Here is a 27,788-nt window from a genome sequence, read left to right as displayed (position 1 = left end):
GTAAGCCCTATTGAACTCCACGAGACTTACTTCTGAGTAAACCTGCCTAGGATTGTGCTGTTACACCACTGGCATGAAAAATAGCCTACTCTGGCTCAAAAAATAAAAAAGGCATGCCCATTTCAGTGGCTGCTTTTCCAACTCCTGGCATCCTTTAGGAGACTGGGAGAAGGGCGAGCCAGGCGTTCTGCAGAGCTGTACCCAGAAGAGGCACGGCTGCAACCATAAGGGAATATCCGGCTGGAAAGCCCCGCCGCCACCCCGCCTCTTCGCAGCCGACGTCGGGTGGAGCTGCCTTGGGAGGGCACTGCTTCTCCCCGGCCTACAGCGGCGGAAGCGAGCGAGGCTGGGCTGCTTCCCCCCCGAGAGCAGAGGGGCCAGTGCGATGGGGCTGGTGCGCGCCTTGGTCGGCCTCGCGCTCTTCTCCTGGGTCTGCTGCGGCCAGCCCGGTGCGTGGGAAGGTAGGGCCGCGGAAGGGAGCTGCGGGCGCAGGGAGGAGGCTTCCCGGGAAAGCCACACTGCGTGGGAGGGCCGTGATTTCTGCGGGTGGAGGAGCTGGGGGGGCCCTTGCTGGGTCCACTGCCGGGGAGGTGGGGTTGGGTGAGGCATCTGGTGGGTCACTCCTATCCACACTTGCCTGGGAGTCAGCCCCACTGAGTATAATGGGGCTTACTTCTGAGTAGACATGCCTAGGATTGGGCAGTGTGAGATGCAGGAAGCTGGACTAGGTGGGCCTTTGGCCTGATCCTCTTCTTGTGTCCTTAGCAGCCAGTTTCCTGGACTTCTGGGATTCAGACCTGGGGGTTTCCCCATTTCCCTGTTTTCTCTGCGTTGTCTCTCTTGAGCTCTTGTTTTGGTGCATGATCTCTGTATGGTGAGACGCAATCTATCTAGCCAAGTCCGATAGAGGCCAAGTGTGGTGTCTCTTGGGAATGGGGTGGTGGGAGTGGACAGGGGTGTGTGTGTCTTCTAAACTTAACAACCCAGAGACGATTGGCACAGCTCCATTTCCTGCCTTTGTTTTTCACTGGAGTCCTTAAACATCCTTAGATGAGCTGATCTGACTTTCCTCTGTGCCCAGATTAAATTGGCTCACCTTTTGCTTTCTTTGTTCATGTCTAGGCTGTGATCTGCAGAAAGTTGTTTTGCTGCCCCCTTCATCTCTCTTCTCTATTCCTAACTTCCCCTTTTGATTTTTCATGCTGTGTGCATCGCCACGTGCAACATATCCTCTGAATTAATGTGAAAGAGTCATCGCCCCTTTGTTCTATAGTTGCCATTGTAATGCTGGCATAGTCAACACCTCAGTGTTGGCATACACTGAAAGACTGGGTAGTGTCTGTCCACCTCTTCACCAGGCTGCTTACAGCATGGAGAGTGGTTTAGCAATGTCAGATTACTTTGGCGTGCCCCACAATCGGGCACTCACTCACCTCTTCCAGTTGTGTCTCAACTCAGTTCTAGGGTTTAGCAGGATCTGGCATTTACCAGGGCTAGCCCCAGAACCTGATTGAATGCCAAAACTCAGTTCCAAAACATGCCAGAGAAATAACCATAAACAGTACTTCTGAATATGAGATAAAGTAATTTTTCTCCCCAATGAGCCATCTCCAAGTGAGGAGCTAGTGATCTCAGGTCCCAGGAGTGGCATCCAGCCCCGAAGATGTTTTTGAATTACATCTGCCAGCTTTCTTCTTGATTTCTTGTAAAACTTTGTAGTTTGGGGAATGTTATCTTGCTTTACGGTTTGGGGAATGTTTGCTATCTTTAGGCAAAGTTTGGGGAATGTTTGCTATCAGTAGGTAAACTGTAGCAGGACATGACCATCTGAGAAGTGTGGCGAAATCACTTCCTCCCAAGTGAACATATACTAAGCAGGTAGAACTGTAAAAATGCAAGAAGTTTATTAAAAGGCTAAAACAATAAGTAGAGATAAGGAATAAAAAACAAGGCACTAAGGATAAAGGGGGCTGTTGAAGTGTTGGCAAAGAGATTGAAATGCGAGATGGTTGGTTGGCAACCTTCAGTCTCGAAAGACTATGGTATAAGCCTACAGCACCCAGTATTCCCAGGCGGTCTCCCATCCAAGTACCAACCAGGCCTGACCCTGCTTAGCTTCCAGGATCAGACAAGATCAGGCATGTGAGATGGAAATAAAATGAATTGCGTGAAGCAGTGAACTGAATACTGTTCCTTTTCTAATGATTCACACTGTCCCAGGAGTGTGGTCCTTTCACTCACACAGGCAAGTGGGTGTGCCTTTTGCAGAGTGCAGCTGCTTATAATGATGGACAAGTCAGTGCAATGCACCTAAGAATCCTTGTGTGTTAGCTTAAAAAACCTAGAGTTGATGATGTCATGGGTCCATCTAATTTGATAGGTTATGACCACTGGGGCACCACACTTACCTGCCCCTTGATCTGGTTAGATGTGTTGGGATGCCCAATTGTCATGTGCCAATGTCAGTAGGGGGGCTGGCTAGGGTCTGTTGTCTTAGGCGGACCTGGATGAGATAGATAGCAAATTCACAATGTGACACGTCACCTTTGTTGTGCAGCTTTTCTGCAATGGTGCTGAATTCAGAGTCTCAGGGAAGCATCCCAGAACAATGGCCTCTGGGGTGGGGAGTGGGTGGGAGTGAGAACGTTCAGACATAGGGAAATATAGGCAAATAATAAAGGAAAACAAGAGAATTTCACCACAATGTCATTAAAATTAGTGGGGCATACTTTGGACTATAACTTAGGATTGCCTTGTTACTGCTTATTCACACAAGGAAGTTGGCGAGAGTTAAGCAACTTGACTGCTGTGTGAAGGATTGCTGTCAAAGTGGTTTATGATGATGTAACCATAAGAGGTCTGTTAGTTCCTGGCCTTTTTGTTTTTGTTGATTAGGTGATTTTTGAACCACATTCTGAGTAAGCCTAGGGTTTCTCAATTACAAGACCTGAATGATGGACAAACTTCCCTGAAACACAAATTTCTTGCCACCTTTCCTCTTTTGCAATGCACAGCTCTGTACAGTATTCATGACTCATATATCATGACTCACTGGATGTATTCAAGACTCATCCATCCACCCACAGAGTCAGACAGGTAGGGTTCTGGCTGAGAACCAAGTCACCCAAAAATTCACCTGGCCAACCCCTCCCCTATTTGGGGAAGATGTTGAAGGCTCAGACTGAAGAAACTAATCATAGTTTTTTCATCTTCAGTCATAGAATACAGTGATTTTTGGAGTATTTCAAACTTTATAAGTACTCTAGGCTACAAGTTCTTCTAAATGTGAATAGGCAGTAAATAGAAATAAATGAGGAAACATGCAATGTGACCACAAATATGAAACAAATTAAATTTCTATGGGCTATGATGAAACTTTGTACCCCAGGGTGCTGCTTTTTTCCCCCACTATTCATTAAATGAACTTTGCTCAGCAAAAATAGAGTTTGTTCTTAAAAGTTTAGTTTAAGAACTGATATTCTAGATCAGGGGTGCTCACACTTTTTTGGCTCGAGAGCTACTTTGAAACCCAGCAAGGCCCAGAGATCTACCAGGGGGGAAGGAAGTGTCTGACAGACACCCCCTTTAATGTATGGAGCCCCTGCTGGAGTCTAGTCAGTTTCATCAGTTTTGTTGCTGCATGCCTGAAGAGCAGCTAAAGTGTCAGTTTCAGTTTAGTGTCAGCTAAATATGTCAGTTTTGTCTAGTCACTAGACAAAACTGACATATTAACAGTTTGGAGAGACAGGGCTCCGCGATCTACTCATTTTGCCTCGCGATCTACCGGTAGATCGCGATCCACCTATTGAGCACCCCTGTTCTAGATTGTAGTTTGTGAAAATGGAGATTTTTGAACTTGGTCATTACAAGTCCCTTACCATCAATATGAAATTACTGTCCCAGATTTAAAGGTGACAAAACAACCTTTAGTGGATTTCTTTTGGTAGAGTTCAATTTTGCAGTGGTCTCTTTAAAATGCTATCCTGCATGTCCACAGAGGCCTTCTTAGTATGAATTTGGAAGGACCATAGTCATCCTTTGGCAAATAGCAGTCATGGAGGGGGGCTTGGTAATAATTTCATGGGGAGTTTCCCTATGGTGCAGTATCATTTAGATTGGGTCCACCACAGGTGCTATTTGAAAAAAGAGAAAAACATGCAGGAACAGGGCACGCACTACAAATAGCATATAATTTGGCCCTAAGGAACCGTGATTTGCTAAGTGCTGGGAATGTCTAGCAATGCACAAGTTATATCAAGTTTGGAAAATACATGGTCAACATAGTCAGTAGTCTTTTTCTTATGTTTGATTTTAACTTTTCACATTCCTGGAAGGCACTCAGCTTAAAATAATCAGATACAGAGGATCCCTGTTATAAGTGTCCTCCCCCCCCCCACTGTTATATATTTCCAGCATTTAAATCCTCAACTTTTTGAAGAACTAGCCTAAGAATAATATGGGCTTACATCCTTTACCACCATGGCTCTGTGCTCTTCTTTAATCTCCCCCACAAGCTCTTAAGGCATCATTATTTATTACTGTTATTGTCAATTTTGGCATTATTGTCATAATTAATAAGAAAAACATTCAGGGCCTAGAAAAGGTAAAAGCAAGAGAGGTGTCTTTGTCTTAAGCCATTTCTGCCCAATGTTGCATATACACAACAGGGACCAAATGTATACACCTGTGGGCTGGGCAAAAATTGGTTAAATAGGGTTGAGGTGCTCTTCAAGAGACAGCTGAGCTGTGAACTACAACAGGCACTTGTCCACAGGTGCAGCGGGAAGAAATTTCTCCTTTTCATGTCTTCATTAGGTGCTTGGGCTTCAGAGCATTGGCCTTCCCTAGAGAAACCTCGCCGATTCCACAGGCCCACACACATTTTGCTTCCTTAAACGTTACACCAATTCCTGGGTATATTTGGGATGCCGATTCCAAAAATGGCATCCGTTTTGCCCTATCACGTCTAGTTTTGGAGATATAGTATAGCTTCTTTAGTGGATGGTTCAAGCAGCTTCCTCATGAGGAAGCCTACACCATGGCACACATGAGGTGGATTATGAGAGGAAGCCCATGAGACTTGCCTGTTGGAGTAAACTCTTTTGACTTCAGAAGAAATCCCAGACTATTTGTTTATTTCTATTATTCATAGTCTCTTTTAGCCATAAGGTAACAAAAGAGCTTCAAATATATACACAAATCACTCAAAGGTACAAAATATGAGCATTCATAAGTTGTGTTTTTACTCAGAGTTGTCCAAGAAGCTGCTGACATTTCAAATGATTGTCTTGCATCTGTTCTCAGCTTCTCTTGGGCAAAGAGTTTCTCATACGCAGCTAGATGTACCAATCTCGCCATTCATCAGAAAAGGAAATGATTACTCAGTTTGCTTCCTCTCTCTGTTATTAATGTGAAATGCATTATTTTAGGACCAAACTACATATTACATCTTATATTCACTCCCGAATCGGCCTTTTCAGCCACACTAGATGCTGTTCCAGAACCACCATTCAGAGTGCGATACCATAGTCTTTTGAGACTGAAGGTTGCCTACTACATATTACATGAAACTCATCATTAAATCAGATGTCCTTAACTTTTCTTTCCTAAATAGGATCTTGTGGAGATCCAACCTGGATGGGGGACCATTAAATTGAAGGTTAATGTTTTTTTCTCCAGGTACAGTTCCAATCTGATCCCCTTCCTCCCAGCAACTATTTGCCTGAGGAGAAGTTAGGGATCAGAAGGCTTTGCCTTATAGCAAAACTACTTATAAAGGGGAATTCTTCCCCCCCATAAGAAATAGTTTGTTTTTAAAAAAAAATTTTTTTTATTATTTTCCAAAATAAAAACAAACAACAAATATAAATAAACACAAACTCAGTACACAACACAAAAAAACAAACACAAACACACCGTTGGAGGGTGCAAGCAATCATATATCAACATATCTAATCAATCAATACATATCTTCTAATCTTGTTCCTCTTCTTGTTTAGCCTCTTAATATCATTTATCTATCATATCATATCCTGTATAATATATCATGTATACAATATATTCATCTAAATGCCCTATCTTATACATCTACAACTTCATTTTCAACCAAGCATAAAATGGTCTCCATTGCTCTATCTGTGTTGGTTTGCGCTATTGATCCAAAATCTCTGTAAGCCTATCCATTCCCACCACATTCATTATTTTCTCTATTAATTCATCTTTCATTGGAATTTTAATATCTTTCCAGTATCTAACATATAAAATCCTTGCAGCAGTTAATATCATAGTAACTAAATACACGTCATTTTCTTTATCTATAATATCTAAGGTAATATTAAGCAAAATTGACCCTGGTTTCCATGATATCGTAAATCCAACGATCTCTTGTATTGGATTTCTTACCATTTTCCAGTATACTTGCATTTTTTTAACATGTCCACCGCATATGATAAAACGTTCGTTCTACACATTTACACTTCCAACAATTTTTTGATTCATTTTTACCAGTTTTACTGGTGTCATGTACCATCTATAAAACATTTGATATATATTTTCTTTAAAATTTGTCACTCTAGTAAATTTTATGTTATAATTCCAAATCTATTCCCATTGTTCTAATGTAATATTATGATCTATCCATATTTAACTTTTACAATTGAAGGAAGACTTTCTTTCGTTTTTGAGATGAATTTAAGCCATTTATGTTGACAGAGTAAATACTCCATCCTCCCTTAACCATCATGTTTCTTTTTACTATTCACCTCTGTTTGTCTTCTTCTTGTTGCTATTGGTGAATGACTCCTTGCCCCTCTAGTTTCTTCCTTTTCTGATTCCTCAGTTATCTCTGAATCATCTGATTTCTTTTCTTCCAGCTCCATTTCTACAATTTCTAGTTCTTTTCTTCACAGTTCCTCTTCCTCAGTTTCTTCATTTCTCATCTCATCTTTCATCACTGTACTCAAAAACTTTTCTGCTTTCATTGTTGAATTTATATTATATCTCTGTGACTGGAATTGAAAAAACATACCTTCCGGGAGAAGCCATCTATATGATATTTGCTTTCCTCTTAAGAATTTTGCTAGCTCTTCATATTCTTTTCTCTTCTTTCTCACTCTCCGTGGGACATGTCTCAGAATTTTCACTTTGCTACCCTCCACCATCCATTCCTTTTCCTGTGAGATCTTCAATATTTTCTCTCTGTAAAAAGTTCTAATGAATTTCACCTGGATTTCTCTTGGTAGTTCATGTTCTCTTCTTGCTGAATCCAGATCCATGAGTATCTCCTCTGTTGGCGTGTCGATCCACTCTGATATTAAATCACCAGTCAGACATTGTGTATCTTCCCCTTTCTTTTCTGGTACATTTTGTATTCTCACCACTCGAGCTGCACTCTCCATCTGAATTTCCATTAAAGTTGCCTCTCCATCATATTGGTTCTGTTCTATCTCCAGTATTCTAGATTGATCTTTTGTTGTCTTTTCTTCTGATTTTCTAATCTTTTGTGTATTCTCATCTGCTCAGCCTTTAACAGCTTTCAGCTGCACACTGAGATCATTTAGTTGTGTAGTTAAAACATCCAGACTAGCTTGAACCTGCAGAAATTGATTTGTGTGCTGCTGTCCCATTGCCACTAATTTTTCTATATTATCTTGTATTGTCTGCTTCCAATATTTCCCTTTCGGTTCCTCTTGTGTTAGTTTTCCCAAGCTTGACTCCAGGGCGGGAGAGCCCCTAACTTTTGCTCCTTTTCCTATCATCCTTTTTCTTCCTTCTTATGTCTTCTTTCCTGTAAAACTCAAATATCTGTTATCACATATATCACTATCAGTTACCCTTATATCACATCACATCATCGAGAAATCAACTGTTCACCCATAAAAACCAACACAAGGAAATTTTAAGTCAAATAAACCTTTGCCTTGCAATATTTTTAACGCCACTAGATGTCCTTAGCGTATCGTCTTCCTTACTTCACTTGTCAAGTCCTGTTCTTGTCCTTGCAATGTCTTTTTAACTCCACTAGATGTCCCCGCTGTTCTATTCTTCTTATTCTGTTGTTTTGATTCTTTTGCTTACATTTGTTGCCGTACCAACCACATTCCCTTCCAAGAGATAGTGAGATGAATTCAAAACAATAAACCACATTTGCAAAACAAAGAAATGCAGATCTCCAGCCCTCTCCACAGGCACTCCAGGATCTCCAAAGAAAAACGAAACTGAGCGTTCCAAAACAGAGTTTATATTCCAAAATGATTAATTTGTAATCCAATGAGTTTTAGATTTGTAAAGTTAGAGTTATGCTCTCATATTTCCACAACAAACTCGGCAGGTCTCCTCCAAAGTTTCTTCTCACACAAGCAAACAAAGGAGCAGAGAAAGCCTCCCTCCTCTTTCCTCTTCCCAGAGGGGGAAAATCTGCCCCTTCTTCTTCTTCCCTCAAGCTTAAGGCAAAAGCTTAATCAGGCAGTCAAAGAAATAATGTTAACAGGGATTAATGGGGACCCATGCCCCACACTGGACTGTCTTCCTTAAGAGCTAGTGGAATAAGGTTAGAGAAAATAAAGAGTAGCTTGCAGCCCTGAATACAGGGTGGCCCATTTGTGATGCACATTGAGAACTTTGCATCAGGCTGCAAATTGGGAGAAGTGGTGAGTTGGCAGAGGGTACCCAACACCCATCTGCCACAGCAGCAGTGGTGGATGCTGAGAGAGAGTGGTAGATGAAGTCGGCAAGGGTAATTCTACCTGTTACCCCTATTAATGACTGGTTCTTGTAAGACATTTTAGCTATGATTGTTGAGTTGACCACTAATAATGATCAGTATACAAAATACTGTTGTAGTGGACTGTATTGGAAAAAGTAGTGGCCGGGCAGCCCAATCCTAAGCTGCTCAGAGTGCAGGGCTGCCATAGCAGTGAAAACAGCTGCCACTGCATCCAACATTCCCCAGGCAGCAGCCGCCACCACCACCTCCTTGGGAGAAGGAGACATTCATCCCCCTCCCTCAAGTAAAGGAAGTTGCCCCGCAATGGGACTACTCAATTCTACTCTGGAGCTGCCGCAGAATCGGAGAGCTCCATGTTGGGCCATGGGGCCCAACACGGAGCTCAGTCCTGCCCTCCTCACTCCCTCCCCCAGCATTCCTCCTCCCGCCTCCCCCCATGCTTCTACCTACCTCTCTGCCATCCAGCAGTTCAGGTGACTGCCAAGTGGCAGAGCACCGGCTTTCCACTGGCTCTAGCCCAGCGCCAGCTGTCACTGGGCTAGTTCCAGCGCTGGGCTGGCACTGAGGACTCACAAATGTGCTTTACGACACATTGTGACAGTGCGCACCGGTGGTCAGCCAGCTTGCACTGTTTAGGATTAGGAGTTATGTAGTGGCCAGGGCCAGCCCAAGACCACCTGGAACCTAAAGTGCCATTCCAAATGCTGCCCACTCTTATCTGGTGATATTCCACTTTCTTCTCCTTCCATGCCCTGGCTTGGAAAAGCAAGAGGGCACAGAATGGAAGGGAACTTGTGGAGAGGAAAGTGATAGGTTAAGGCAGGGGTGTCAAACATAAGGCATGCAGGTCAGATGCAGCCTGTAGGAGCTCTTTATCTGGCCCTTGGGCTCTCCCAGCACCCCCATCAGCTGCTTTCAGCTGTGCTGTCACTGTTGAAAGTGTGGCCCATGTGATAGTTGGGCTCTTCCAAAGTTTAAAAATTTTAAATTACCTAGATGGATAAAACCTCTCGAAATAGCAACCAATCCGAACTGGATTAAAAAAGATCAAAATAAACCATACAGTGACTTGCTGAATAATAAAGGAGAGATTTTAAGTAAGTCTGAGTTAGAAGAGAAAGGAATAAAGCTGGAATGAAATGCAAATAAGAACAAGATTACGAGAAGACCAAAAAATAGGTCTATATGAAGAAGATATAAGTTTTGATAAAATATTTTTGATTGATGAGGGGAAGTATATAAGAAAAATGTACAGTTTTCTCCTGGAGATGAGAATGGAAGATGAGATAGTTAAAGATGCAATGGTGCGTTGGGCAAAAATTTTTGGATATAATATATCAATGGATGATTTGAATCAAATTTGGAATACGAATATTAAGATAACTAAAGCAGTGACTTTTAAAGAGAACTTATATAAAATGTTTTATAGATGGTATTTAACACCAGAGAAGTTAGCAAAAATGTACTCTGGGTTATCAAATAAGTGTTGGAAATGTAATGAGCTAGAAGGAACTTTTTATCATATGTGGTAGACATGCAAAAAAGCAAAGAAATATTGGAAGATGATACATAAAGTGTTGCAAGAGATACTGCATTGTGTATTACCATTCAAACCAGAAATATTCCTCCTAAATGTGACATCAGAAATTAAAGACCAACTTAAGAAACACCTTATTGTAAATATTGTTACAGCGGCAAGAATATTGTTTGCGCAAAAATGGAAATCTATAGATGTACCAACTAAGGAAGATTTAATAGATAAAATCTATGAAGTAGCAGAAATGGAAGTTTTAACAGAAAGAATGAAAGAGAGAGATTTAGATAGAGTAAGAAAATATTGGAAGTTTTTTTATGATTGGGTAGATAAATCTAGTTAGATAAAATTGAGTGTTTCGTAAAAATTAATTTTTTTATATTCATAAATATGTGAACCTTTGTATTGACGATTATTGTGTTTTTTTGAGTTAATTGAATGATGTATGTTGGAATCTGGGGCCAACCCTTATGTGTAACCTGTGTCGTACCCTACCCAAAATTAAGCCTATTTCGTTTCCTGTATCTGTAATGAATGAATAAAATATATTGGGGGGGGGGGGGGAAACAAAGTTTAAAAATATGATCATGATTTGCATATTTTCTCTTCTGTCATTTGCAGTAAATATTTCTAAATAAGAAAAAAATGCTTATTTCAGGTCACAATCTCCTTAATGACACCACTTCCTACTTAGTGACACTACTTCTAGCCCTCAGGAGGCACAATGAATGCTTTTCGGCCCACTATATTAAATGACTTTGACAACCCTTGGCTAGGGCATACAACTATTCCAGGCAACTGGCTTGCAAGTCTGCTAAAGTAGCCTGTGCCACTTAAGTGAAGGACTTGCCTGCTGATGGGATGCCTGTTCTGTACATCCCTGCAAAGATGTCCCAGATGTGTTCATAGTCATTCTTAGTTGATGCATAATCTGCTGTCTTGAAATCTATGTACATGTATCCTAAAATGTTGAATTTAAGTTGAGTGCAGAATTCAAGTTGGGTTCAGAGCTGTTCATTAGCCCATTTTGGCCCTGACCTGCTTCCATGCATTTGTCATAAGCTCTAAGTATGTTGTAGATCAGTGTTTCTCAAACTGTGGGTTGGGACCCACTAGGTGAGTCATGAGCCAATTTCAGGTGGGTCCCCATTCATTTCAGTCCTTGTTGGCAACCTTCAGTCTCGAAAGACTATGGTATCGCGCTCTGAATGGTGGTTCTGGAACAGCGTCTAGTGTGGCTGAAAAGGCTGATTCGGGAGTGACAATCCCTTCCACACTGGGAGCAAGTGCAGTCTGTCCCTGGTCTGTCTCCCTGGCTATGGGCCTTCCTTCTTTGCCTCTTAGCCTCAGTCTGTTGGCCAAGTGTCTCTTCAAACTGGGAAAGGCCATGCTGCACAGCCTGCCTCCAAGCGGGCCGCTCGGAGGCCAGGGTTTCCCACTTGTTGAGGTCCATCCCTAAGGCCTTCAGATCCCTCTTGCAGATGTCCTTGTATCGCAGCTGTGGTCTACCTGTAGGGTGCTTTCCTTGCACGAGTTCTCCATAGAGGAGATCCTTTGGGATCCGGCCATCATCCATTCTCACGACATGACTGAGCCAACGCAGGCGTCTCTGTTTCAGCAGTGCATACATGCTAGGGATTCCAGCACGTTCCAGGACTGTGTTGTTTGGAACTTTGTCCTGCCAGGTGATGCCGAGAATGCGTCAGAGGCAGCGCATGTGGAAAGCATTCAGTTTCCTCTCCTGTTGTGAGCGAAGAGTCCATGACTCGCTGCAGTACAGAAGTGTACTCAGGATGCAAGCTCATTTCAGTATTTTATTTTTAATATATTAGACTTGGTGCTACTATGGTATGTGACTGTTTTTGGGGAAATGTTACAGATCTGTACTTTTAACAAGCTACTATGTATATTCTTCTAACAATGATAGTAAAGGGGACTTACTCCTGAGTAAGTGTAGTAGGATTGCAGTCTAGGATTGCTAAAAATTCCAGTGGGTCCTCCTGACAAATTCTCATTCTAAAAAGTGGGTCCCAGTTCTAAATGTGTGAGAACCACTGTTGTAGATGCATCTACACAGGCAGAGCCCCTCTTCCCAATTTTAATGTATAGAGATTCCCTAATTTTGGACTTTTGTGCAAATGGATGTTCCTTGAGAACGTTACATCTCCACACACATGAAGGTAACTAGAAAAGACAGGGCACAGTCTTGCACCTCTCAGTAGGTTCACACGTTTGGACATAGATATAGATGTCTTCTTGATTACACTCAAGTTTCATTATTCTGTTGCATTGAATCATATTTATCTTTTTAGTGCCTCCACCAACAAACGTTATCATACAATCATATAATTTCAACACCTCCTTATTCTGGGATTACACAAGTGCGTCCTTGGAGCCTCTCTTTACAGTGAGAATTGATTGCTACATGGGGTAAGACTTGATCTTCAAATGTCACTGTTTAATCTTGCATGTAATATTTTTTCCCTGAGTTTTTGACTCATTAGACATCTGTTGCTACTCTATAATGAATAGGAACACAAAAAAATTGTTGTCATGTTCTGTAGTACTATATGTTTAATGCAAACTTTTTTCTTTTGCCAAAGCGACACCAAATATGTGGTTGATACCTGTGTAAACATATCGCAACGTTACTGTGATCTTACTTACAAGATTCCTTCAACATGTACTCGAATGTTCTGGGCATATGTTAAAGCTGTTGCTGGGTCACATGGATCTTCATATGCACGATCTGGACTATATGAACTATTCCATCATGGTAAGTTGTTTTCTAAACATAACGTTTTAGATCTTGACTATTAGCCATTTTTAAGAGTGCAGTAATATTGTACTTCTGCTTTAGCTATGCATCGTATGATGTCTCTGGTGTGTGTTCATTATTTTAATCACTTCTATGGCACCCATCCATGTCCAAAGTTGGGTATAACTGTTGTGGTTGCAACAGTTCTATGTGAAGAGTCAAGTGTGATTAGCAAGCCCAAAGCAGCCCAATGCACTTCATAGCCATAGCCTTGCTATGACAAGACTTGGGAATATGGGCCATTGTGTCAGCCATTTGTTGCATTTTAACATTTCCTACAGTTTGAGATACTCTAGTTTTCCAACTAGGCCAGGCATTTCTCTAAGTAAAGCTTCCATGGTAGGAGCAGCTGGGTCCTTACTGTATCTGTGTCATATAGAAGATATTTTCCCCAAGAGATGCATCACCTGGATACAGCTGTAGGGTAGAAATATGCCCAATAAATATTTTTTCCATTTACAGTGAAGTGGTACTCACTCCACGAGAGCAAGTAGAAGTTGGAGGTTGGCTTTTGTTTTTGTTGTGTTTTTTTTTATCAGGGTGAAGGTGTTTGTGTCCACCCCCCACCGGCAAAGTGTAGTCCTTGTTTTTTTATGACTGAGGAGATAGGAAATATTGAGAAGTCAGACAGTTGAGTGGCAAGTCCCTCTCTCTCCTTATAGGTTTTACCAGGTTAGATGTTGTTGCCTGACAAGCCTTTTTATATAAAGCATGCAAGGCGACATGCAGGTTTGGTGCTGGGTACCTGCTAAGGGAGCATGTTCCAGGTCTGTAATGTGGTTTCAGAAGCAGGACATGGCACGAGGCCTTAGAACCACAGGCCAAAAAGATAACCACACTTTTAAATTGTTAGCACAACTACCACAATTCCACTCTGTGAGGCTGGCTTTGATGGAGCCTTGCCTGATTTTTGGAATATTCCATGAACCATCGCACTTTGCTCACCCAGTACATTTGGCCGTAGGAACCCCTTCCCAGCTGCTCTCATCACTCTGTCCAATTCTGACCCTGCATTGTTTCTAGAGTGCTGGGTAGCCACATTGGGCTGAAGCACCAGATTGCAAAGCATTGTCCTTGAGGGATTTCTGTCATGGTTCCTGTTACATGCTGATCGGAGCACTGGGTGAAAACCTTGGGCAGCAGTAGTGAAAGGATATTGTGAAACTGGAAGCATTCTGCCACATTGTGATTCCGATATTCTGGCTCTGCCAAATACTTTTTTCTGGATAGGACTCTAGCTTCTGGTTGTTCAAACTGGTCTGTAGAGTTGGGCTTTTGGTTACACTTCTATCCACAGATTGATTACAGAAAAGATTGTACAGGTTAACTGTGGATCAGGTCCACCTTCGCACCCCCTCCAGAGGCAAGGAGAGCTGGGCTTCCTTCACCTCTGTAGGGTCTTCTGCGGACTGCAGAGGCTGCACACCAAAGGGAAACCAGAAATAGTGTTTTTTGGCCTTTTTTGCCATTCTGAGGCTTGCAGTTGCCACATGCAGTCGCACGTAGCCTCTGCGGGCCTCAAACCGAACCTGATCCAGACCTGAACCTGATCCAGATTAACGAAAAGCACAGATATGGGATCTGTGGATATGGGGGTCCCTGTACCTGCTTTAATTTCTGTATTAATAACTGTTTTGCCTTTATAAAAATTTAAACATTGGCTAGATCTACATTTCTTATTTGATTTGAGTGTTGCACTGTGTGCCTTGCTATTAATAGAAGGATTCAACTATTTCAGGTCGCATAGGACCACCAAAGCTTCACCTTTCTCTTCAGAATGCTGAAATCAATGTTTTGATTGAGGATCCTCTCACTCCGTATTTTGAGGACAATTACCCACTTAGCGTGAGACAAAATATCACCGACCTCAGCTATCTAGTATATATGAGGCCTAATGGAAGCTCGGAAAGGGTATGTTTAAGACTAAAATGCATTTTCCTAAACTAAAAGCTAATTCTGATGCAATGCAGGAAATAAAATGGCTTTGAATAGTCATAGTGTGCCAGCTCTAGCTTTCCACTTGGAATGTGAGGTATTTCACACATTTTGTAGGAAATTCCTTTTGTTGTACAGGACATTAGAAGTGGTCTGCAGATTGGACTTTGGGTAGCACAATCCTGACTTGCGCTGGAACAGGCAGGCCTGCTGGTTGTGGCTTTGCCCGAGGTAAGGGGAAATAATTCCCCTTACCCCGGATAGAACCTCAGTAGCCCCAATGGGTCTACTCGGATCTGTGCCACCTCAATTGGTGGCACAAATCCGAGCTGCCCGGAGATGCCCAGGCTGCCTGGGAACGGGGCTAGGATCTGGCATAAGTGCCAAATCCTGTCCCCACCTCCCGATCTCCACTCACGGGACCACTTACCCTCTCCCCACACTGAAACACCTCCTTTCTGCCTCCCCCTGCCTCCTCCCCTCCCTCCCTATGCCTCACCCAGGCCCCTGTGTCAGCCTGGAAAGGCTGGCACAAACTTGCCGGGCCAGTCTTTACGCAGTCTTCCCTGACTTACAAGTTAGCGCAAACATGCCATGTTTACTAATCTTACTGTTTCATTCGTACAAAGTTAAAGGTGCTCTGCTTCTTTGCGGTTAAGCAAGTACTGTATAAGTGGGAGACAATAAATCCTCATTTGCCTGCATTACATAGGTGAGGGTTTCCTGTCTTTCTCCCTGCTGATAGAGTGGAGAAGGTCAATATCTCATGCCTGAAAGGGTCATTTGGTCTGTCTGTTACTTTCTTACCAAATAGGACCTTGCTTTGTGTACCACACAAAGATCATGCAATATCCTTACATGAATGAGCACTGAATGTTTTGCAAATATTGCACACTTCAGAACAAGTATACACAACAAGGGTACACAAATTTTTAGATCCAACACCAGAATTTTTTTTTTTATCTAAGACTACTGTGTTTTTGGATGGCATCCACCTATATCTCTTTGAAACAATAATTGCACTTTACTTGACTCTTGCCCCCAGTCTGTTGCTGCTGTTACATTGGTTTTAATGAGACAGATTTATGTATGTGCTCAACTTTTAGGTATGGGAGATAATGTGATTCAGAATTCATAATGATGGTTGAACAAAATTACTTTGTTGAAAAAACTTCTTTTTCCTTTTTTTGGGGGGTATGTCTTATTTTAAATATTTGTGCTATCCAACGCAGTTTAATAATTCAACATAAGCATACTAAAGCAATTCAGTATGAAAACACAATCAGCAAAAGTCAAGTGGGTATAATAGGGTAAAATCTATTACACATTAAAAGCTTTGGTGCTTTTTTAAAAAGCTTTTTAGTGCCCACCACTGAAAAGGTCTTCTCCCCAATCTCCACATACCTGACTTTTGAAGTCAGGTGAGGATTGACATAAATCTTAAACCATCGGTAGCTTTCATGTGGGATAACACTGCTGTTTTGTTTTTTTTTCCCCCAAGTACCAGGTCCCAAGCTATTTAGGAATCTTAGGCCCAAATCCTAACCAACTTTTCAACACTGACATAGCTGTGCAAATGGCTGTACTGCATCTTGCAGTTGGATGGCAATTGTGGAGGCCTCCTCAAGGTAAGGGAATGTTTGTTCCCTTACTTCGAAGCTGCATTGCCGTTACCTTGGTGCTGGAAAGTTGGTTAGGATTGTGTCCTTAAATTGTGCCTTGATATTCACGGGAGCCAGTGAAACTCTTTCAGTCCAGTGAATATGATCAGACCAGCATGTGTAGTTAACAGTTGTATTCTGGACTAGGTGAAGCTTCCAGACAGTTCTTAACCATAGCACCATGTATAGCACATTGTAGTACTGGTAATATAAAGTAGATGTTAGATAATGATATTTAGGAAAGTACTTCACTTGTCTGATGAAATGGGGTTTGGATCACATTAGTTACTACATTACATTTGTTAGAGTTATATTCAAAGAAAGTTAGCCATGATAAAGCACCACTGAAATATATGAGACCAGTTAGTTGTGACTAACTTAAATCTCATTTATTTCAGTAGTTCTTCCAGCCCAGTTCTACCTAAGTTCTCATGCAATGGCACTGGTGTGGGGTGTGCTGCATCCTGTGCTTGAATTTTGGCTATTGGAGGTCTCAACAGGGTAAGGGGACATTTGTCCCCTTGCTCCAGGGTAAGCTTCAATGGGGGTACACTGGCCTGTGCTATTGAAGTCACTGGCACAAGTTCACATTACTTCATGTCGGCAAATTGGGCTCAGGAAAGGGGATAGGATGTAGCATGTGCCGGCACTGCTGATCTCCCCTCCCCTGCCCCGTTTGCCACCTTCCCACCACCCCATTCCACCTCTGCACTGCTCAACACAAACCTTCCCTTCCCTGGCATGCACTTGCTTCATTCCTATGGCATGCATAGGAAGGTTTTGGTTTAAAAGAGAGCAGCCAAAGGAAGCTGTGCATGCAACTAAATGTGAGGGGTGCAAAAGGAAGAGAATGAACTAGACTCGGGGTTAAAAAGAAACATCATTGTAATGAAATAGGGGCAACAAAGCAGAAAGGGGAAGAATGAGGGAACTGCAGCAGGTTAGAATTCGAAAAGAGAAGCCTAGAGAAATAAGCTGAGGACCATCAAGGATATGCAATATACATAATGGGAGGATGACAATAAAAACATACTGTTGAATATCTGAATAATTCAGAAAGAGAATAAAATGCATATAGAAAAAAATCTGACTCTGCCTCAGAGCTTGTAAAAAGAGCTTTCTCCATTTGTTAGTCTCATGTGGTTTAAGCTGAGTACAGAACAGCTAAGCAGTCCTCCCTATTTACTCCTGTTTAACTAAACAATTTGCAATTAAAAAAATAACTAAAACTGACCTTTGTAAATATGACTCTTACAGCCTGAACCATTTGAGGCAAAGGAGGAGGCATGTGGAAAACGTTCCTGTACCATCAGTCTTACAGTTCAAACTCCCGATGTCGTGTACTGTATTTCAGCTCAAGGAAATTCAGAAGAGGAAATAGAGACAGTTTTTGAAGAATCAAAAGAAAGCTGCATAATTCCTTGGGTCAAACATTCATTGGGTAAAGAAATAAATAATAGTACTTTTCGTGTAGCACTTTCTGCAAGGTAAAAGTGCTTTCGTGTGTTATCTCTACAACAGTCCTGGAAATCAGACGAGTAGGGTTATGTTGATATTACAAGTGTGGCATGATAGGAGCAAGATTCAAGTGAGGGAAATTCTGGTTCACACCTTGTTTCTTAGCCACTGTGTTAACACCAACTTTAGTTCAATATTTGATGATGGAGGTAGCTTCTTGAGATGCAAAACAGTGGATCACATTGGGGAAACTAGTAGGTCATATTCCAGCACCATCTTCCAGCTTGGTTCAGTCAGCAACCACCTCTTCATATGAGCCTGAATGCCTTATTTGGGCCTATATGGACTGAAACCATAGCCTCTGTACAAACTGAAACTAGCCTGAGCGCAGATTTGCCTGATTTAGTAGCCATGATAACCTTTTTCCTCTCATGTTCTCATACTTGAGTCAGGAAACCCTGGTAACAGATTGCCCAGCTGGAAAACAGGCAGTGAATTTCACAACTAGCAACCACCTGTTATTTTAGAACAAGAGGCAAGAAATGTCCCAGTTGTTACTCAACTGGGATCTGATTGCATCTGGTGTGCCGGGCAGCCCGGTAGCCAGGATTCTAGAGGTGGGGGGGGAACCATTTTTTCAGGGGGGGGGGGGGCAATTATGTCAGGTATCTATACTGGTGTGCAAAATGAAGGATAAGTATGGAGAAACATCAAAGACCCATAACTAACCCAAATTTCATTAGGAGGAAATATTTCAGGTAGTTGTTGTTTTTTTAAAGATGCATTCATTATCTCTAAAGCAATCTAACAGTGATCTGCATAGAATAAAAGCTTCTCTGTATGCAATGTAAAATCTATCTGTCTGCATAGAAATAACATGCAACTTGTCCTTTCATTTTGGACACTAGTGCAATACACAGACTTGCAACACTGCAAAAGTAAAACATATCACTATGATACAGGTAGTATTTACTTGTATTGAAAGCCTTTCATTTGCTGATGACAAAAGTAAATTTACTTTACCAAAAAGCAAGAAGAAAGATATTGAAGTAAAATATATATTTTAAAATATTGAAGCAACGCCATGAAACATTAGTTTTTTTTTTTTACATTACTCATTACTTTTAAAAAGCAAGGTACAGAAGATTTGAAACTACCTAGTAGAGCTGAATTCTCCTATCTTTCTGAGAATTGAATCAGAACCTTTTCCACACTTAAATTCTTGGTTCTCTTTAGCTCAAAAGCTAGGTATACTAAATTAGCCATTCTTGAGTGAGACATTGATAGTCTTTGAGGTCTGTTAATTCGTGTAAGCACTGAGAAGGTCGATTCACAAACTGCTGTGCTACATGCAAAAGTTCTTACTGCCGCTAACATACTGCAACAATATTCAAAGGCACTCCGGTGTTTTGTATATTTCACTGAAGAAATTTTGCTTTTCAATTTTGTTCTTCTCAAGGAAACATTTTACTACTTTCATTTCTTCTTTACTTGGAATGGTAATATTGAAATTTTTTAGATAATTAAGCCTACCATTTTCATCATCTAAATTTTCTGCTGCAGTTATTGCCTGAAGAATCTCTTCATTGTTGTGGAATCTTCTTTTTATTTCGGCTAGCACTACATCCAGAATTTCAAAAAAGTCAGAAGCATGCTTACTGTGAGTGTCACTACATGATGCTCAGTTACCTGTTGTTTCAGACACCACATAATCATCAAGTTAAGGAATTAAATTTCCTTTTCCTTGGCATTTTTACTTCTTCCTCTTTAGCCAATTTTGATGTTTCCTGCAGAATTGATTTCAAAGTCTCACTGTTTAAGTCTTCTTGTGAACTTTCTGTAGCTTGAATTGAGTTATAGGCCTGCTCCAAGGAAATGTCATGACTTTGGAGTCCCTTATCTACTGGAAAAGAATTTCCAAAATATTTTTCATTACCACTAGACAAAATCTAAACTCTTGCTTCTGCATTATAAGATGGAGACCAGTGCTAAGAACCACATCTTCCCCAGCAAATCTTTTCCCATTGATATTAGTTCAAGAGTTTCTGATATATGTTTGTATTCAATCGAATACAGTCCTTCGATCGAAATCCTGCGTAACTGATTGGCTCGGACTTATTGCTGGCCAATCGGGTGAGGCATTGAAATCCTACCATCCGATTAGCCCTCTATTTAATGTTTCAACTGCACCAATCATGGGAAGTCTGGACGGAGCTAAAGGGTATAAAAGCCAGGGGTGATTGCTTTGTGTCAGATTCATTCAGATTCATTGCTAGGTTCTGTTATGAAGATGGAATAAACGTATTGAGCTGTTATCACTATGCCTTCCTTTATTCGCATGGACTCACTATATAACATACCCCACGGGACAAAAAGTTGTATAATTCCACATACTGTCCAAAAAATTCCCTCACCATTGGCACAACTTCAAGTGCTTTAACTACAACTAAATGCAGCCTGTGGTTAAAACAATGCACGTATGGAATTTTTCTTCAGTTTTTTTTTTTAATTAATGCCTGCACACCACCTTTCTTGCCGCTCATAACTGATGCTCCATCGTAACATTGGCTCAACAGATTGTTAGGATTTAAACCATACCTTCGGAAAGTTGTGTTTTTAGGCAGCAACTGTTACCCTGCACATGCCCGATCTCATCTGATCTCGGAAGCTAAGCAGGGTCAGGCCTGGTTAGTACTTGGATGGGAGACTGCCTGGGAATACCGGGTGCTGTAGGCTTATACCAGAGTCTTTCGAGACTGAAGGTTGCCAAACAACCAGCATCCAAAGCAGTTGTTGTCTCTATGGATAGCATGGATTCGTAAATTTCACCATCTTTAACATAACTAGTAGCAATTGCTATATTTTCTCTTCAATTTTTGTCTTTTGTTCCATCCTCCAAGACAGGAAAAAATGGGACATCTGCATTCTTTATGTCATTGGACACTTCCTCTTGAATGAGATCAGTCATTACTTTAACTAGTCATTACTTTAACATTACCATGATGTGTATGTGCAACCTTCCTGGGCATCCTGAATCCTAATTTGTTTAAATAGGATTCTTTCCTTCCTCCCTGCTGATACCGTGGAGTTCTGCTATTCTATTTTTCCAATTGGTATATCAATATCATGGGCATGCTCTTGACTTTCGAGCATGCTCCGTCCATGTAAGGCTATTGGGGAAGGGAAGGGGTATTCCTTTACTATTTTATCTAAATTCATTTAATTTACCATTTTATTACCTAGGAAGTATCCAGAATACATAGAACCCACAATGTTGTCTGTGAATGGCTTGGTTTCTCATGCAGACCAATAGGCAGTCAGCTGTATAAGTTTGCTCTTAATGTATAGATAGTTAGGGCCAAACAACTTAAGAAAATCGTAGACCCAGGTCTCTTGCAAATTTTGTCTTACCTGTGACAATGATACTGAAGCCATGGTTTTTAAGGGGAAATCCTAAGTACTTTCCACTTGGGGTTCAGTTAGATGTGCACTTAAGGCTGCAGTCCTAGCCTCACTTACCTGGGAGTAAGCCCCACTGATCAAAATAGGACTTACATTTGAGTAGACATGCATAGGATTGGGCTATGATTGCCTCAGTTGGGGTTTGGATTTAATTTTAAATAGGAGATTATTTGGGGAGGAGGCACTTAGGATGCTGTGAGCATATGACACTAGATTAGTGTTCTTTTCTGCTCTGAATTCTCTACTTCGTAAGAGCCTGTCTCTCTCAATATATAATTAAAAAAATAAAATAAATGGCACATATTTTAAGCTTCTTTCACAAAAGCCTTTGTTTTCACAGACAGTGTACATTCATTATACCTGTGTATCCAGATTGTGGTTTGGAGTACTTTGTGAATTGGTTGTGCAGTGCTGAGATACAGCCTATTAACTTATTGAAAGTATCCTTGCTTTAGCAAATACTAAAGGCATACAGTGCCCTCTTAATGCATCAAACAATATCTTTTTTATCTTTGTAGATTTAAGAGGGCCCATAATTGGTGGTAGTCTTGCTGCTGCTGTGCTTGCAGTGATTCTTACGATCGTTGCTGTATGCATATGTTTAAAAAATCCAAATGTTAAACTTCCAAAGTCTCTGGTAAGTTCTATGCAGGCCAACAGTCTTTTACTTTCTATCCATTCCTATAGCGCTGAACTCTAGATATTATGTCAATAGGTCGATAGCCAAAACAGCATCACCCATAGATAACAGGCAGGTACCTGAAAGTAGATAATTACTTAGGGGTATGAGAGTTTTAAAGCTTGCTTTAAAAAAAAAAAAATCTAATGGGGGCAACCTTACATACAAAAGTCATTAAATAAGACTGCTCATTAATCACTCCATTGTGAGAATTGGATCATTTGCTGCCTGTGGGGTGCAAGGATCTGCAAGATGTAGTGGGGATTCATAGCCGCCTTGAGTGCCCTTACCAGGAGAAAGGTGGGATATAAATTCATTAAACAAATAGAGAAGCTACATGGATGTTAGCACAGTCCTTTCCTGCCAAGAATCAAGCAGGAACAGGCAAGAGGAGGAGGTTTATTTTCACAATGCCGCAGAGGAGAGAGAAAGGAGGAGATGGAACGGACAAAACTGGAATTGCAGTGAGTGTGTTCCACAGTTTTATAGTGTGATTGAAGAATGCTTCATAGAGTCCAGTGGGGCTTACTTCCAGGAAAATATGGTCAGTAGGCTAGAAAAATCGGAGGAGAACGGGGGGAGGGGGAGAGAGAGAGAGAGAGAGGCGCCAGAGGCTCAGACAAGCTCTAAAACTCTAAAAGTAAGTTCCACTGTAAGACTCAGCTTCTTTCCACATTGTTCTGAGACTTTAAAAAATGGACTGTGAAAAACTGGTTTGTGCTAATAGCTTTTGAGCTTGCAGTCATACATCAGGCAAACCATGCTTTACAGTAACTTCTCTGATCAAGACACTCTAGCCAACTATTCTCTTCTCCTTCAGAGTTCCTCTTCCCCCTCATTTTGAAATAGGGGGAAAAAGGGCATGCAAAGTAAAGTGAGGAGGGTGGCTGGCAAGATCAGCTGGTGAAGTGCCGACCTGTTGCCCACCTGCAACCTCAGTTGGCCTCATGGGCAGGCCACCTCTACATCTGTATGGATGTGTGGCCCCACTTGCTCTCTGATTAGTCACATGCAATTCAGCAGTTACACATGATTATTTTGCTGGTGGTGTTTTGGCACATCAGCTGTTTTATAGACTTCCTTTTCTGTTTAGAACGCATTAGTGAAACTATGACTTTGAAGATGTTTAGTTGCAAATGGACTCGCTGTCCCAGTCTCCTTGTTTCCCTCTAACATCAGCTTCCATTCAAAGAAGTTATCTATGCCCATGTGTGTATCAGGTTCCCATAGGCAGAAGTTTCTTTGGCTGCAATCCTTTACATACTTTCCTGTGAGTAATTCCCATTGAACACGATGGGACTTACTTTTGAGTAGATATATTGTACATAGGAGTGTGCTCTTAGGAACCTTGCTTGCAGTGCTGTGTCGGATTAAGGAACGGCCACTGTGCATTCATGAAGGCTATTTGCCTTTGGTTTCCAAGGATCAGAAGTGAAACTGCTGCTTATTTTGCGTTTAATATTTCTAAGAACTGTACAAAAGGTATAGATGTCTTGTTGCCGTGCAGGCTTATTTAATAGAATGGATGCAAGCTGAGCAGGGAGGGAAGTGGAATGTTAGTAAATTCAGACACCAGCTATTACATAATGACTTTGCATAATCCATAATCAGCCTACCTCCATATACTTGATTTTAATATGATGAGAAATTCTTTGTGAGTTACCTTTATAAGAATATAAGAGCCCTGCTGGATCTGGCCCAGGGCACATCCAGTCCAGCTTCCAGTATCTCCTTTAATTGTCACCTGTAACACCTTTAGTTGTCAAAGGACATAGTTAGCAGCTAATTGTTTCTTTGCTTTACCTGTTTTCAGGCTACTGTGGTAAGAAGCATAAAACCATCTGAAATACAACCAGAAAGCAAATGTAAAGTATCAATTTATAAACCAATGATGCCAAAATATGAAGATGAGAGCTTGATAGAACACACTGATCCCATAGAAGAGCTTCAGACCACAGATCTCACTGATTGTGGTGAAGTCAATACTGGTGACTCAAAAAGACCTTCAAGTATAGCAGGAGAGAGGAGCATCCAGGATGGCACTGCTGTAGAAATTCCTGAGAGTGAACACAGCCTTGAAGTAAATGACAACTATTCAAAATCTGTCAGTGGCCAAGAAGAGCCATGTAACATGCTTCCAAGTCTGGATGTTCCCCCAGCAGATGTGCGACAACCCACAAACATAGGAAGATGCAGAAACATTTCGGGGTATGATAAGCCTCATTGGCGTGACTCAAATTCTGATGGAGAAGCAGCACTCATCGTATAGAAGCTTAGTGATGAGCCAGAAGCCTAAATGTAACATTTGTCTTTAAAATTACACTGCTTAAAATTGTAAGAGTTCTTTGGTTATATACAAGCATTCACTGGAGGCACTTCTAAGTATTTTAAGCCTAACAACCAATTCAGATATGAACTCTGAGATTAGCATTTTCTGATGCCAAAGAAGTGACTGAGATAGTTTCATGAAAGCCAGAATGGCTATACATGATAGAACTATACATAGCATTTAGCATTGTAGAACTGTATGCGAAAACGATGATGAATATTTGGGACTTTCACAGTTAAGACAGAAGTGCCAGGAGGAGTCAGGAGGTGTGCAGGCCATGAATGCAAAAGATGCCAGTTTGGACAAAGAAGTATCATCCAAAAGAGACCATGGCAGCTCTCAAATATCGGGAGAGGGGAGAATTCCTCCAGCAAATACTCATTTAGATTTTGGGAGTTAAGAGGATGAAGTTAATATTGATGAACCTTTGTTTTTAGCTATCCTAAATGTTTACAGCATTTTCCCAATACTATTGTAAAAACTCTCTGTTGCCAAGACAACAAGGTGATTGATTTTATAACATGATTTGAAACTGAGATCCTCTCCTGAAGCAGATATCCTTTCCTCTCTTTGAATGTCCAAAGAGGTATTTGCCCTCCCTCTTTTTATCACTTTTTAAATTTCGGACATGAAAGGGTCTGAGACAAAGATAGTGACATTGTGAGAATCGGTAGCAAGAATTCCAATCTATAAGCTATGTTTGTGAATGCATCTATGTGTGCAGTCTTCAGTGTATTATTACTTTGTTTTCCAAGCTCCCATCAATCCTATTCAAAGAATTCAGTGCTGTACAATTTCCAACTAATGCTGACATCTTTGTATTCTTGTACTGTGCATTTTATTATTGAGCCACTATGACTAACAGTTATACTTTTGAAACCACCACTTTTATACTTTAAAAATAACGTTTTAAAGCAACAGAATCTGGGTGAATCTGAGTGGTTCATTGAACTTGTGCTTCTGCAATATGTTGCTTCTTTCTTCAAGTGCTACAACGTAAACGCCAAGGCAGGTTGCCATTGGTCACTGCCTTGCTTTGCTCTTGTTCCTAATTCTGCTCCATCCTGTCAGCTATGTTAAACGGGTGGGCATTCACTAAGACTATCCAGAATAGTTTTTCCCTGGCAACTGCTTTTAAGAGGATTGTTTCCCCCACAGGAATTTTTTATAAGCTATTTTGTTGACTGGATCCTAGATGGATGTCAGAATGGCACTTAGAGAGCAAAAAGTACTAAGTTGCTCTTTCACACTGAACACACATTCATGCGTATTGCATAGCCTCCCTGTTATTTCGGTTGTGACCTAGAAATATGTCTGTGGCCCAAGCTAAGTGCCAGTGTGGCATGAAATTCCGGCCAGACTTTTGTTCTTCATGATACAAACAGTGATACAAACAGACATCAAACCAGGTTCAAATTTAGCCCCCACCCCCACTCTCATCTGAAGGAGCCTCATAAAAATTTTCCAAGCTGCCATACCTTGCTCACAGTTCTCTTATTTGCTTTGTGGACACACCTGGCCCAGTCTTGGAATTTCTTACCATCAGAGGAAAACAAGCCATTTAGGAACTTGGCTCCCACCTTCATCTCTTTCCCACACAGATACAAATTCTAGCCATTAAACCATGTGCTGATATAGTGTCTTAGTTCTCTTTTTTAAAAATTTAATTTTATTTAAAACAAAAACATACAAACATAAATACAAAACACACACACACACACACAACACCTTAAAAATACCTCCTTACATTATAGCAATGGTGAAGTCACAAATTCTAATTGTGACTTATATTACATATCTAAAGCTCCAGTTTTTTCTGACAGTGTTGTAGTTCTCTTGAGCAACAGGATACACCCAATCAAGCCTTCCTGTAAGAAAGGCATCTCCAACCATTTCTTCAGTCTCTTACAGTGCATTCCTAGGCATGTTTATGATAGAAGTTGAATGGGACATTTTCAAGGACATGTGCATAGAGTTACAGCCTGAATCCCCTTATCTCCTCCAAAAGAAGGGCACTGACATACCCATGAAAACCAGGATGAACTAGTGCACATTTAATGGACAAAGGATTAGTATGGAATGAGTCCAGAGACTTTAGAGACAAAAATTATTATTATTATTATTAACAGTATTTATATACCGCTTTTCGACTAAAAGTTCACAAAGCGGTTTATAAAGAAAAATCAAATAACTAAATGGCTCCCTGTCCCAAAAGGGCTCACAATCTAAAAAGATGCAAATGAATACCAGCAGACAGCCACTAGAACAGACAGTGCTGGGGTGAGGTGGGCCAGTTACTCTCCCCCTGCTAAAAAAAGGAGCACCCACTTGAAAAAGTGCCTCTTACCCAATTAGCAGGGATAGGGACAAAAGGGATAGGGACAAAAAGACCTACAAGAAGTCTGACCAGACCTCCCCATCCATTGTTTGTTCTCCTTCCACCTTTCTCTGGTATCTTTGAGAAGTACCACTGTGTTGTGTTACACACTACCTACCATCTAATCAGCTACGCAATAATTACTGTGTTAATGCCAACACCTAACAAATTAACCCACCCTTTATCTTTTTAATTTCTGTTCTTCCTGTCTCATCCTTCCTCATGTGTCTTTCTCTTCCTAAAGAATAAACAGAACCACTGTGCAGTGCCTGCTGGGATTCACTTTTGTTTATACTGTTTGAAATGTATCTCACTTCCTTATCTTTTGCAAATGTCAGTTTCCTCTGAGCTGTGCCACAAGCCAATGGCCCAAAAACCTTAAGAACATGCATGTTTGGGTGCATATGTTTGAGCATGTGTATGTGTGGTAGCAGTGGCCATACTCTGAAGCTGTTTCTGCTGATAACAGTAAGGTGAAGCCAGAGCTGCATATTATGCAAAGGTATTTGTGACCTTTCAAGCAAGCAAGGTTTACCCCCAGTTATTTTCTCTGAATACTTTGCAGGCTGTCTGGTTTCATTTAAGTCCTTAATCAAGCCTGTATAGCCTTCATAAATGGCTTGGTTCTGCATTTATGCAGAGTTATGCTGAACAGGAGAATTCTGCGTGTGTTTATAGTTCTCTATTCACATAGATTTAGATTTTTCTCCCATTTCTAACTAAGTATGTTCTTCCTGAAAGTGTGCTTTTCAGATTTTGGTTCTTCTTACAAACAAGTGTAAATAAAATAAATGTAATTGTATAATAAAA

At 41.1% G+C, this 27,788-nt stretch overlaps 1 protein-coding gene and 1 pseudogene across 2 annotated transcripts; both read left to right on the top strand.

Moving 5' to 3' along the window:
• The first annotated feature begins 291 nt into the window (after window positions 1-291).
• On the top strand, window positions 292-27,788 carry IFNGR1 (interferon gamma receptor 1). Of its 2 annotated transcripts, none has more exons than XM_066614969.1 (7): window positions 292-449; window positions 12,572-12,689; window positions 12,863-13,035; window positions 14,816-14,988; window positions 17,931-18,114; window positions 22,112-22,230; window positions 24,086-27,788. In XM_066614969.1, exons 1-7 carry the CDS (start codon window positions 386-388, stop codon window positions 24,539-24,541), a joined length of 1,287 nt encoding a protein of 428 aa, XP_066471066.1. In that variant the 5' UTR covers window positions 292-385; the 3' UTR covers window positions 24,542-27,788. The 2 variants fall into 2 exon arrangements, with proteins under 2 accessions (XP_066471066.1, XP_066471057.1); XM_066614960.1 differs by having other exon boundaries at window positions 292-461.
• On the top strand, window positions 20,751-20,867 carry LOC136637999 (5S ribosomal RNA; annotated as a pseudogene).

Source organism: Tiliqua scincoides, chromosome 1 (genome assembly GCF_035046505.1).
Source record: "Tiliqua scincoides isolate rTilSci1 chromosome 1, rTilSci1.hap2, whole genome shotgun sequence".
NCBI lineage: Eukaryota > Metazoa > Chordata > Lepidosauria > Squamata > Scincidae > Tiliqua > Tiliqua scincoides.
Note: the sequence above shows the minus strand (reverse complement) of the source record. Positions and strands in the feature narration are given on the sequence as shown.